General features: G+C 44.3%; 1 protein-coding gene across 50 annotated transcripts in view; it reads left to right on the top strand.

Annotated features, from left to right (window-relative positions):
• R3HDM2 (R3H domain containing 2) overlaps positions 1 to 12,389 on the top strand; it is a 182,395-nt gene that overhangs the window by 116,141 nt on the left and 53,865 nt on the right. For all 50 annotated transcript variants that reach the window (XM_074007263.1, XM_074007254.1, XM_074007246.1 and 47 more), the window contains one exon: positions 7,827 to 8,026. In XM_074007263.1, coding sequence (XP_073863364.1) covers positions 7,862 to 8,026 — 165 coding nt within the window. In that variant the 5' untranslated portion in view covers positions 7,827 to 7,861. The remainder of the gene's footprint in view (positions 1 to 7,826; positions 8,027 to 12,389) is intronic.

Genomic DNA, 12,389 nt, shown 5'->3' with positions numbered 1-12,389 from the left:
CTTCCTTCCTTCCTTCCTTCCTTCCTTCCTTCCTTCCTTTCTGTCTCTCTCTCTCTCTTTCTCTCTTTCTCTCTTTCTCTCTTTCTCTCTCTCTCTCTCTCTCTTTCTCTCTTTCTTCCTCCCCTCCCCTCCCCTCCCCTCCCCTCCCCTCCCCTCCCCTCCCCTCCCCTCTCCTCTCTCTTTCTTTGTTTCTGATGGAGTTTCACTCTTTTGCCCAGGCTGGAGTGCAGTGGCATGATCCCAGCTCATCACAACCTCCTCCTCCTGGGTTCAAGTGATTCTCCTGCCTCAGCCTCCTGAGAAGCTGGGACTACAGGCACGCACCACCATGCCTGGCTAATTTTTGTACTTTTAGTAGAGATGAGGTTTCACTATGTTGGCCAGGCTGGTCTCGAACTCCTGACCTCATGATCCGCCTGTCTCGGCCTCCCAAAGTGCTGGGATTATAGGCGTGAGCCACCTGGCCTGGCCCGTTCTTCTTTTAATATCCCCCCCCCCCCTTTTTTTTTTTTTACTATCTCCCAGGATTCTGACATAATAAACTCAACTCAGAGTAGCTTAAATGGTAAGAGGATTTATGACTTCAAATATCAGGAAGTCCAGAGATAGGGAGGGTCCAGACTGACTAATTATTGTCTAATCATAGCATCAAGGATGCAGGCTCCAGCCAGGCATGGTGGCTCACATCTGTTATCCTAGCACTTTGGGAGGCCAAGGCGGGTGGATTGCTTGAGCCCAGGAGTTTGAGACCAGCCTGGGTGACATGGCGAAACCCCATCTCTATTACAAATACAAAAATTAGCCATTCTTGGTGATGGTGCCTGTAATCCCAGCTACTCAGGAGCCTGAAGTAGAAGGATCACCTGAGCCCCAGAGGTTGAGGCTTCAGTGAGCTGTGATCATGCCACTGCACTCCAGCCTAGGTGACAGACTGAGACCCTGTCTCAAGAAACAAAAACAAAAAGCCTGGGCGAGGTGGCTCACGCTTTTATTCCAGTCGCTTTCGTAGGCTGAAGCAAGCAGATCACCTGAGGTCAGGAGATTGAGACCAGGCTGGCCAACATGGCAAAACCCCATCTTTACAAAAATACAAAAATTAGGCCAGGTGCGATGTCTCACGCCTGTAATCCCTGCACTTTGGGAGACCAAGGTGGGTGGATTACCTGAGGTCAGGAGTTCACGACCAGCCTGGCCAACATGGAGAAACCCCACCTCTACCAAAAATACAGAAATTAGCCAAATGTGGTGGCACATGCCTATAATCCCACCCACGCAGGAGGCTGTGGTAGAATCGCTTGAACCCAGCAGGCAGAGGTTGCAGTGAGCCAAGATCATGCCATTGCACTCCAGCCTAGGTGACGGAGTGAGACTCCGTGTAAAAAAAACAAAAAACAAAACAAAAAAAAAAACAAAACGCTGGGCATGGTGGTGCATGCCTGTAATCCCAGCTACTAGGGAGGCTGAGGCAGGAGAATCACTTGAACCTGGGAGTTGGAGGTTGCAGTAAGCCAAGATCTCACCACTGTACTCTAACCTGGATGATATAGTGAAACTCCATCTCAAAAAAAAAAAAAAAAAAAAAAAATGATGGCTGCAGGCTTATTTTCTCTGCTTCCCCATCCTCCATGTGTTGGCAGGGTGCTGCCACAGTCCAGGTATCATCTGCATAGAAGATCACCTTGGGTAGAAGATACCTGTTTCTTCCAGAGGCTTTAAAAATTTTTTAAATAAAGTAGGAAACTTTTTCCATCCAATAAAGTCCCTTTGTGTCTCACTTGTCCCTTCTAAAACCAGTCACAAAAAGGAAACAGAATTGCCACAATTGGTTTAACTAATTAATATCCATCTCCCAGGGATTGGGGATAAGATCTCCTTCCCTGATCATGTATTCTCAGGGGAAGGCAAGTGCCAAAAGAAATCTGGGTTAGATCAATGAATGTGGAAGAACAGAGAAATCTGGGGAGGTGCCCTTTCCTCTGCTGCTTCTTCTTTCTCAGTGTAAGAATTACTTTGTTTTATACAGCTCTTCAAGAGGCCGGTGGTCTCAGTAGAATGACTGACTAAATTTTTTTTGAGATACGCAGGCAGCAGTACAGCGGAGCGATCTTGGCTCACTGCAACCTCTGCCTCCCAGGCTCAACTAAGTAGCTAGGACCCCAGGCGTGTGCCACCATGCCCTGGTAATTTTTGTATTTTTGGTAGAGATGGGGTTTGCCATGTTGCCCAGGCTGGTCTTGTACTCCTAAGCTTGAGCAGTTCACCTGCCTTGGCCTCTGAAAGTGCTCTGATTGTAGGCATGAGCCAACGTGCCCAGCCAACTGACTAAATTCTTAAAAGTGGGTAGTTAAATCAGTCTGTTTTATGGGTAGCTATAAGAACCTAAAGTTCAAGTCTTCCTGTTTCTCCAATGAATGAAGGAAGCCATGTGTCTCCGTAAAACTTGAGGTTGAATACGTGACCATATTGTGCAGATGAAAGATCATTTTTTATTTGTTTGCATTCATAGTGTTTTGGCTGAGAAACAGTGTTTGTACACTGGAATTATTCCAGGTATCCAGATAGTTGATTCCTGACCCATACGTGAAGGAGAGCTGCAAAGTTGTCATTTTGATTTGACGAAGTATACCCATTTGGTAATTAAGGCCTATCCTTGAAAAAGAAACAAACCACTGCTGTGCCTTGCACGGTGGCTCAGGTCTGTAATCCTAGCACTTTGGGAGGCCAAGGCAGGTGGATCACTTGAGCTCAGGAGTTTGAGACCAGCCTGGGCAACATGGCAAAACCTTATCTCTAAAAGTAATAGAAAAATCAGGCTGGGTACAGTGGCTCACACCTGTAATCCCAGCACTCTGAGAGGCTGAGGTGGGTGGATCACCTGAGGTCATGAGTTCGAGACCAGCCTGGCCAACATGGTGAAACCCCGTCTCTACTAAAAATACAAAAATTAGCTGGGTGTGGAAGCAGTCGCATGTAATCCCAGCTACTTGGGAGGATGAGGCAGGAGAATCACTTGAAACTGGGAGGCAGAAGTTGCGGTGAGTGAGATTGCCACTGCATTCCAACCTGAGTGACAGAGCAAGACTCCATCTCAAAAAAATAAAAAAAGAAAAGAAATAGAAAAATTAGCCAGGCATGGTGGCCCATACCTGTAGTCCCAGCTACTTGGGAGGCTGAGATAGGAGGATCACCTGAGCCCAGGGAGGTCGAGGTCGGGCCATGATCATGACACTGCAGCCTGGGTGACAGAGTGAGACCCTGTCTCAAAAACAAAACCAAAAAACAAATAAAAACTGCTTTATAATTTTTTATATCACCTTCTCTTTCTGACAAAGAAATTTGAGGCTATTTAAGCTTGGAAAAGAGAAAAATACTGAAGGCCTATCATGTGATAAAAGATGTAAATTTAATTTTCTGTGTCTCTAAGACTGATTTAGGATCAAGATTGAAGCAGTTCATAATTTATAATAGGGAGCAACTATACAACAATTAAGACTATTTCATAAATAGTGAAATGATCCTGTTTCAGTTTTCCCAGAGGTTAGCAGGCCTTTCAGAAAATTACAAAAATGAGTTCTTCTTTGGGGAATAGGGGAAGATTGTGGGAGGTCAAATCTAAGAACTCTTCCAGTATTGACTATTATTTAATGAATTTTTTGTTTTTTTGAGACAGAGTTTTACTCTTGTTGCCCAGGCTGGAGTGCAATGGCACAATCTCGGCTCACCGCAACCTCCACCTCCCAGTTTCAAGTGATTCTCCTGCCTCAGCCTTCCGAATAGCTGGGATTGCAGGCATGCACCACCATGCCCGGCTAATTTTGTATTTTTAGTAAAGACGGAGTTTCTCCATGTTGGTCAGGCTGGTCTCTAACTCCTGACCTCAGGTTATCCATCCGCCTTGGGCCCCCCAAAGTGCTGGGATTACAGGCATGAGCCACTGTGCCTGACTAATTTTTTTTTTTTTGAGACGGATTTTTCACTCTTGTTGCCCAGGCTGGACTGCAATGGCACAATCTCAGCTCACCGCAACCTCCACCTTCCTGGTTCAAGTGATTCTCCAGCCTCAGCCTCCCAAGTAGCTGGGATTACAGGCATGTACCACCACACCTGGCTAATTTTATATTTTTGGTAGAGATGGGGTTTCTCCATATTGGTCATGCTGGTCTCAAACTCCCAACCTCGGGTGATCTGCCCACCTCAGCCTCCCAAAGTGCTGGGATTACAGGCATGAGCCACTGCGCCTGATTTTTTTTTTTTTTTCAGAGACAGGATATTGCTTTGTCACCCGGGGTGGAGTGTAGTGGTGTGGTTGTAGCCTACCGTACCCTTGAACTCCTGGGCTCAAGTGATCCTCCCACCTCAGCCTCCCAAGTAGCTGGGACGACAGGCATACCCCACCACACCCAGCTAATTTTGTTTTTTTTTTTTTGTAGAGAGGAGGTCTCACTATGTTGCCCAGGCTGGTCTCAAACTCTTGACCTCAAGCAACCCTCCCACCTCAGCCTTTTGAATTGCTAAGATTACAGACATGAGCCACTGCACCCAGCACTATTTATTTATTTATTTAGAGACAAGATCTTATTCTGTCGCCCAGGCTGGAGTGTAGTGGCAGAGTCATGGCTCAATGCATCCTTGACGTCCTGGGCTCAAGTGATCCTCCCGCCTCTGCCTCCTGAGTAGCTGAAACTACAAGTGTGCACCACCATGTCTGGCTAATTTTTTTTTTTTTTTTTTTTTTTTTTTTTTTGTAGAGACAGGGTCTCACTGTGTTGACTTGAACTCCTGGGCTCAAGCAATCCTGCTGGCTCAGCCTCCCAAAGTGTTGGGGTTACAGGCATGAGCCAACACACACAGCCCCCAATTTTGATCTTTATTAATGTTTCCTAGCCAAGAGATAGGGAGAATGCATGTGGTGAGTTTTACTAGTACTTCAGACTGAAGAGAATTGAGGCTTGATTTACCTATTGTGGGGGTGGGTAATACATACATACATACTACATACATAAACAAAGTCCTATGTATAGCAAATGATCCATGAAGGTCTATAGGTTATAACTGTTTTTATAGTAGCTTTTAGTTACTGAAGCAGATAATTCTAAAGTAGAAGTTTGTATCAGTGTCTTTCAATACTTGTAGCCAGTTTCTTCTAATATTTTTCATCTTTAAATTCAACTTTCAACTATATGACTTTTTTTTTTTTTGAACCAGAGTCTTACTCTGTCACCCAGGCTGGAGTGCAATGGTGTGATCTCAGCTCACCGTGACTTCCGCTTCCCAGGTTCAAGTGATTCTCCTGCCTCGGTCTCCCAAATAGCTGGGAGGCAATTGAGTGCAATTGAGCCAGCTTGCTTAAGATAAAGGAAAAAATTTAAGGCTAGACGCAATGGCTCACCACCACGCCAGGCTAATTTTTGTATTTTTAGTAAAGACAAGTTTCACCATATTGGTCAGGCCGGTCTCAAACTCCTGACCTCAGGTGATCCACCCACCTCGGCCTCCCAAAGTGCTGGGATTGCAAGTGTGAGCAACTGTGCCCGGCCGTCAACTATATGACTTTGCAATTGTGTGAATGACTCTCTGGCCCTCTAAAGAGAATTTACCTAAGTAAACCAAGTCTCCAGGCAGCTACTGAAGAGCCACCACAAGGTGAACAAAACAATGATCTAACCCCCTCAGCCTTCTGAGTAACTAGAACTAGAGTCACATGCCACCGCTCCCTGAACCCAGGAGTTTGAGGCTGCAGTGAGCTATGATCGCATCACTGCATTCCAGCCTGGGTGACAGAGTGAGATCCCATCTCAAAAAAAAAAAAAAAAAAAAAAAATCACAAAGCAATAGCCTGGCAGACCATCTAACTTATGTCAGGATGTGGCTACCTTTGCTTCTTGAAAGACTTCTGGGTCTTACCCTTTAAACTGATTTAAAAGAGAGAAAAATATCTGTTGTGACAATTTTCTTGAAGCGTTGCTAACCATTTGTCTGTTTATTTAATTCTGTTTCTAGGGCTTCACTGGGAATAGATGTGACATCTGGGAGAGTTACCAGTAAAGGAGGGAAAGAAGTCTTTAGGGTTGAAGTACAGTCAGTAACCTGTATAAGGAGAAACCTCTGCAAACTATTGTTGGAGCTAAACGTGTTTGACTTGGGCAATTGAGGACATGCATCTGTGTATAGAGTATCAACTTCTGTTTCTTAGTGTGTGGTTGGAGAACTGTGTAGGCTTCATTACAGGATTTCCCAGGTAGTGATAGTAAGTGATAAAGAAACAGCCGTCCCTGCACTATAGATACTCTATCACTGGCAGACAGTAGATTGACTGAACCCAAATAGTGTATAGCAAAGTAAAGATTCTTCCTCCAGGGAGGGACCCAATTTTTCTGAAGGACAGATATCTACAAAGTTCTCTTCTTGTTTTTTCAGCTTGCTTAAGATAAAGGAAAGAATTTAAGGCTGGGTACGATGCCTCACGCCTCTAATCCCAACACTTTGGGAGGCCGAAGTGGGAGGATCACTTGAGTCCAGGAGTTCAAGACCAATTTGGGCAACATACCAAGACTCCATCTCTCCCAAAAAAAATCTCAAAAATGAGCCGGCCTGCCGGGTGCAGTGGCTCAAGCCTGTAAACCCAGCACTTTGGGAGGCCGAGGTGGGCGGATCATGAGGTCAGGAGGTCGAGACCATCTTGGCTAACACGGTGAAACCCCATCTCTACTAAAAAATAGAAAAAAATCATCCGGGCGTGGTGGCAGGCACCTGTAGTCCTAGCTACTCAGGAGGCTGAGGCAGGAGAATGGCATGAACCCGGGAGGCAGAGCTTGCAGTGAGCCAAGATCGTGCCACTGCACTCCAGCCTGGGCGACAGAGTGAGACTATGTCTCAAAAAAAAAAAAAAAAAATTTAGCCGGGCATATGCCTGTATTCCTAGTTACTTGGGAGGCAGAGGTGAGAACATTGCTTGAGCCCAGAAGTTCAGGGTTGCAGTGAGCTATGATTGTGACACTGCACCCCAGCCTGGGTGACAGAGTGAGACTCCATCTAAAAATATATATATATTTGTAGGATTTTATATATTCTATAACCATTTAAGCTTTGTCTGATTTTACTTCTTTTTGAAGGGAGAATAGCTTGAAGTTGGTAACAGTGTTGTGGGTTTGTGGTAGCTGTGAAAGTTCTTCCTTGGGAAAGGAGAATATTCCTTTCTAGTAGTCAATAGAGCTTTATAATTTTCTTCTTGCTGGAGAGAATCTAATGGGTGAAGTGACTGAGCCAGAAATGTGAGCAAATTTCTGTAGGGAACAAGGGGAGAAAATAAAGTGTCAAGAGGGCTCATACTACTTTAGAACTGAATCCTGGTGAATCTCAAAATAATTATGTTGAGTAAAAGAGTCCAGACAGTGTGATTGATTCCATTTATACAAAATTCTAGAAAATGCAGACTAATCTGTAGTGTCAGAACAGATCAGTAGTTGGCTGGGGGTAGTGGGAAGAGAGGAAGAGATTACAAAGGGACATGAGGAACCTTTGGGGCATGATGAATTTGCTTACTGTCTTGATTGGGGTGATGGTTTTACAGGTGAATGCATGTGTCATAATATAAAATTATACATTTTAAATATATGCAGTTTATGTCAATTTTACCTCAATAAAGGTTTTTTTGTTTTTTGGTTTTTTTTAAAGAAATGAACGCAGGGACAGCATTTATTAAATAACTCTTCTCTGGGTTATAGGAAGGCTACTGGAAAAAAATGTACCCATGTGAAATATAAGTCCTGTGTATTTGTTAAGTATGGATACATACCTCCTGCTTAATGCATTTGATGTTTCTTTAGGAGTCCATAGAGGCCACTGTATTCTATTGAAGAACATGTCTAACAGTAACACTACTCAAGAGACCCTGGAAATAATGAAAGAATCAGAAAAAAAACTGGTGGAAGAATCTGTAAACAAAAACAAGTTTATATCTAAGACTCCAAGTAAGGAAGAAATTGAGAAAGAATGTGAAGATACCAGTTTGCGTCAGGAGACACAGGTAAAGATTGGAAGTGCATTATATGCACACTTTTTTTTTTTCCTTTAGAGACAGGGTTACCCAGCTCTGTTACCCAGCCTGGAGTGCAGTGGCACAATTAGGGCTCACTGCACTCAAGAGATCCTCCTACCTCAGCCTCCTAAGTAGCTGGGACTACAGGCATGTGCAACCACATCCAGCTAATATAAAAAAATTTCTTTGTAGAGACAAGGTCTCTCTATGTTGCCCAGGCTGGTCTCAAACTCCTGGCCTCAAATGATTCTCCTGTCTTTGTCTCTCAAAATGCTGGGATTGTAGGTGTGAGCCACTGTGCCCGGCCAACATTCTTTATATCTGAATAAAAGTGGAAATGTGTAAGAATCAGTCACTTTTAAAAACACTTGATTCTCTTTAAAAACTCCAGCTTCAGCTCTCAAAATAAAATCTTCCATTTTTGTCATGTAGTCCACAATGAAGTCTAAAAAGGACAGTAAAATTCCTAATCTATTTGGGCCTGAGTTCACTGGTTCTTGCTGCATTTTGACTTTTTTTATTACCAAAAAATAAACTGTATACAAATACATATTTAACAAGTCATAAAATGACTCATACAATAAACTCTTAAAACTTGAGCTTCCTGGCTTTACACACAGTGTTAAATTCATATCCTGGTTGTGTTAAAGCAGTCAGCATTTTTCTGGGTCAGAAATAGCCTCTGAGCTTGCCACTTGGTAAATGTGAGTAAAAGGAATTTCACTCTTTGTTGGCCATGTTGTTTTTCATCCAAATTCATACTGTAGGACAGAAATGATAGTAGTAGATAGTTAGCCAAACTTCCTCACGGGGTTCTTCTTTGGTTTCTGCCTGGCCAGCCCAAACTCTGAGCCTCCTCTCATCGACCTGTTAGAGCCCTTCCTCTGTGGTCACTGCTGGTTTCTTCTGTTACCCAAGCCCAATAAATCCTTTCCTTCGTGCCCAGGGGTGAAAACTGATTTTATTATAAGTCAAGAGACAATTAACACTAGCAAGAAGTTAGATTAAAACACAGAAACAACAACATTTTAGAGGATCTGGAAACTTGAAGCATAATTTTTCTAGACAATTCAATTCACATAAGGCTTGTCTTCTTTAAAGATTAAAACAGCAATAATATAAAACAATGACTTAAAATTAGACAGCTCTCTGAGATATTTTGTTCTCTAACTGCCTGCTTTTCTACTGTTTTTCCTCTTACAATTCACCAGTCTCTGCTCTGGCTGTTTTTCTTTCCATTATTACATGTGAGTTGTCATTCCCTACCAATTCTACCAGAGTTTGTGGAGACAGTCTGCCACTGTTCCAGCTGTACTTCCAGCCTCCACTGATACAAATAATGAATTTTAAATATTCAGTACAGATAAGTGATGAATGTTTCATTATGTGCTGTCATGTTACATGAAAGATAATAATTAAATGAACTTTTGGGTCTAAGTTATTCTATTCTTAGGACACAATTATAAATGGTGTTCTGAATTTCTGTTTTGTGTACTTGAAGCTAGGCAGAAAAGAAGGGACATCTATAGGTTTTTTTTTTTTTTTTTGAGGCTGAATTTCACTCTTGTTGCCCAAGCTGGAGTGCGATGGCACAATCTTGGCTCACTGCAACCTCCGCCTCCTGGGTTCAAGCAATTCTCCTGCCTCAGCCTCCAGGGTAGTTGGAATTACAGGCACCCACGACCATGCCCGGCTAATTTTTTGTATTTTTAGTAGAGGTGGGGTTTTACCATGTTGGCCAGGCTGGTCTTGAACTCCTGACCTCAGGTGATCTGCCTGCCTTGGCTTCCCAAAGTGCTGGGATTGCAGGCGTGAGCTACTGCACCTGGCCCCATCTATAGATTTTATATGCTTTATGGACACTCACTTAGTTTAAAAATGTCTTCAGGCCAGGCGCAGTGGCTCGTGCCTATAATCCCAGCACTTTGGGAGGCCAAGGTGGGCAGATCATTTGAGGTCAGGAGTTCGAGATCAGCCTGGCCAACATGGTGAAATCCTGTCTCTACTAAAAATACAAAAAATTAGCTGAGCCTGGTGGCATGTACCTGTAGTCCCAGCTACTCGGGAGGCTGAGGCAGGAGAATTGCTTGAACCCAGGAGGTGGAGGTCACAGCCAAGATCACTCCACTGCACTCCAGCCTGGGTGACAGAGTGAGACTCCGTCCCACCCCACCCCACCCCCACCCAAAAGGAAAAAAAAAAAAAAAGTCTTCACCTGGAAATACAAATACAACGTGTCAGGGTTTGGAAGGGGACCTGCCTCCTCTCGGACTTGACTCCTTTTGCTGCTGGTAGAGCAGGTGGGGCTGCTGCTGCCATCTACTGGAGCTCATGTTCCTTTTGCAAAGTGCCGTCTTGTCAGCCTCCCTGGATCCTATGGAACAGTACCTTAAGAAGCGCTCTACTCTCTATCCATTTCCCAACATACCATTTACACCTTCATCAGCACTAGAAATTCTGCTTCTGAGCCGGGCATGTGGCGTGTCCCTGTAATCCCAGCTACTTGGGAGGCTAAAGCAGGAGAATTGCTTGAACCCGGGAGGTGGAGGTTGCAGTGAGTCAAGATTGTACCACTGCACTCCAGCCTGGGTGACAGAGTGAGACCCTGTCTCAAAAAAAAAAAAAAAAAAAAAAAAGAGCATGGCCGGGTGCAGTGGCTCATGCCTATAATCCCAGCACTTTAGGAGACCTAGCCGGATCACTTGAGGTCAGGAGTTCGAGACCAGCTTGGTGGATCACTTGAGGTCAGGAGTTCGAGGCCAACATGGCGAAACCCCATCTCTACTAAAAATGCAAAAATTAGCTGGGCCTGGTGGCGCATGTCTGTAATCCCAGCTACTCAGGAAGCTGAGGCAGGAGAATCACTTGAACCCCTGGGAGGTGGAGGTTGCAGTGGCCTAAAATTGCACCACTGCACTCCAGCCTGGGTGACAGAGCAAGACCCCATCTCAAAAAACAAAAAAAAAAAAAAAGAAAAAGCATTTCTGCTTCTCCTCTAGTCTTCCCTGGTTTTACACCCTGGAAGTCTCCCCAAGAACCTAAGTGGTCCTTTCAAAGAAGTCCCTGTTATGAATTGGAGCTGAAAAGCTTGGGGAAAAGGGACGCTCATGATATATAATGTATGAGATATATCCTTGGGATCAGCAAGTGAAACTCAGAACATCTTTTGCATGGAAACAATGCTATAAATTGCAGGTTCGGAGATTCTGTTTAGAATGGGCAAGTCCTCAACACATACTGAACTTAGGTCCTGTGTCCTTTTTTTTTTTTTTGAGATGGAGTCTCGCTCTGTCACCCAGGCTGGAGCACAGTGGCGTGATCTTGGCTCACTGCAACATCTGCCTCCCAGGTTCAAGTGATTCTCCTGCCTCAGCCTCCCAAGTAGCTGGGACTACAGGTGCGTGCCACTATGCCCGGCTAATTTTTGTATTTTTAGTAGAAATGGGGTTTCACCATGTCAGCCAGGCTGGTCTCAATATCCTGACCTCAGGTGATCCACCCACCCTCAGCCTCCTAAAGTGCTGGGATTACCCAAGCCCAGCCAGGAATGTCCTGTAGCCAACTTGGAGGCCAGGCGCGATGGCTCATGCCTGTAATCCCAGCACTTTGGGAGGCTGAGGTGAGTGGATCACAAGGTCAAGAGATCGAGACCATCCTGGCCAAGATGGTGAAATCCCGTCTCTACTAAAAATACAAAAAAATTAGCTGGGTGTGGTGATGCGTGCCTGTAGTCCCAGCTACTCAGGAGGCTGAGGCAAGAGAATCGCTTGAACCCAGGAGGTGGAGGTTGCAGTGAGCCGAGATCGCACCACTGCACTCCAGCCTGGCAACAGAGCGAGACTCCATCTCAAAAAAAAAAAAAAAAAAAAAAGCCAACTTGGTAAGGCCTCTTAGTTGGGCTTTCTGCCTTTAAACTTGTAATCCCTTTTGATAAATGTACCATATTGTTTTAGAAAGGTGGTTGTGAAATAAAGAACTGCCTGTGTTAACTCTATGTGTCTTACTGCATTAAACATTCTATGTGTCTTACTGTCTTAAGCCAAGTCCAGTGTTTCTCAGCATGGTATATTGTGACCTAGTCTCTTGCCTGTCAGCCATCACCTCTGATATCCAGTGCATCAGCATTATCTGATTCCTTGGTCCCTGTTATAAATAGGAGCTGAAAGTTTGGGAAAAGCATGCTTTTGTACATGCTTTCTCTGCCTAGAATGCCCACCTTAATATTCTTATCCTGACCTTCTCCAATTCCCACTCCTACCAACATCTGTCTAATGCCTATTTATCCTTCAAAACTCAATCTAGATGATGTCTTTCTCTAGGAAGCCTTTGAAAACCTATTGTAGGTCTATAT

Source organism: Macaca fascicularis, chromosome 11, assembly GCF_037993035.2.
Source record: "Macaca fascicularis isolate 582-1 chromosome 11, T2T-MFA8v1.1".
Classification (NCBI taxonomy): Eukaryota; Metazoa; Chordata; class Mammalia; order Primates; family Cercopithecidae; genus Macaca; species Macaca fascicularis.
This window is presented reverse-complemented; position numbering and strand designations above follow the sequence as displayed.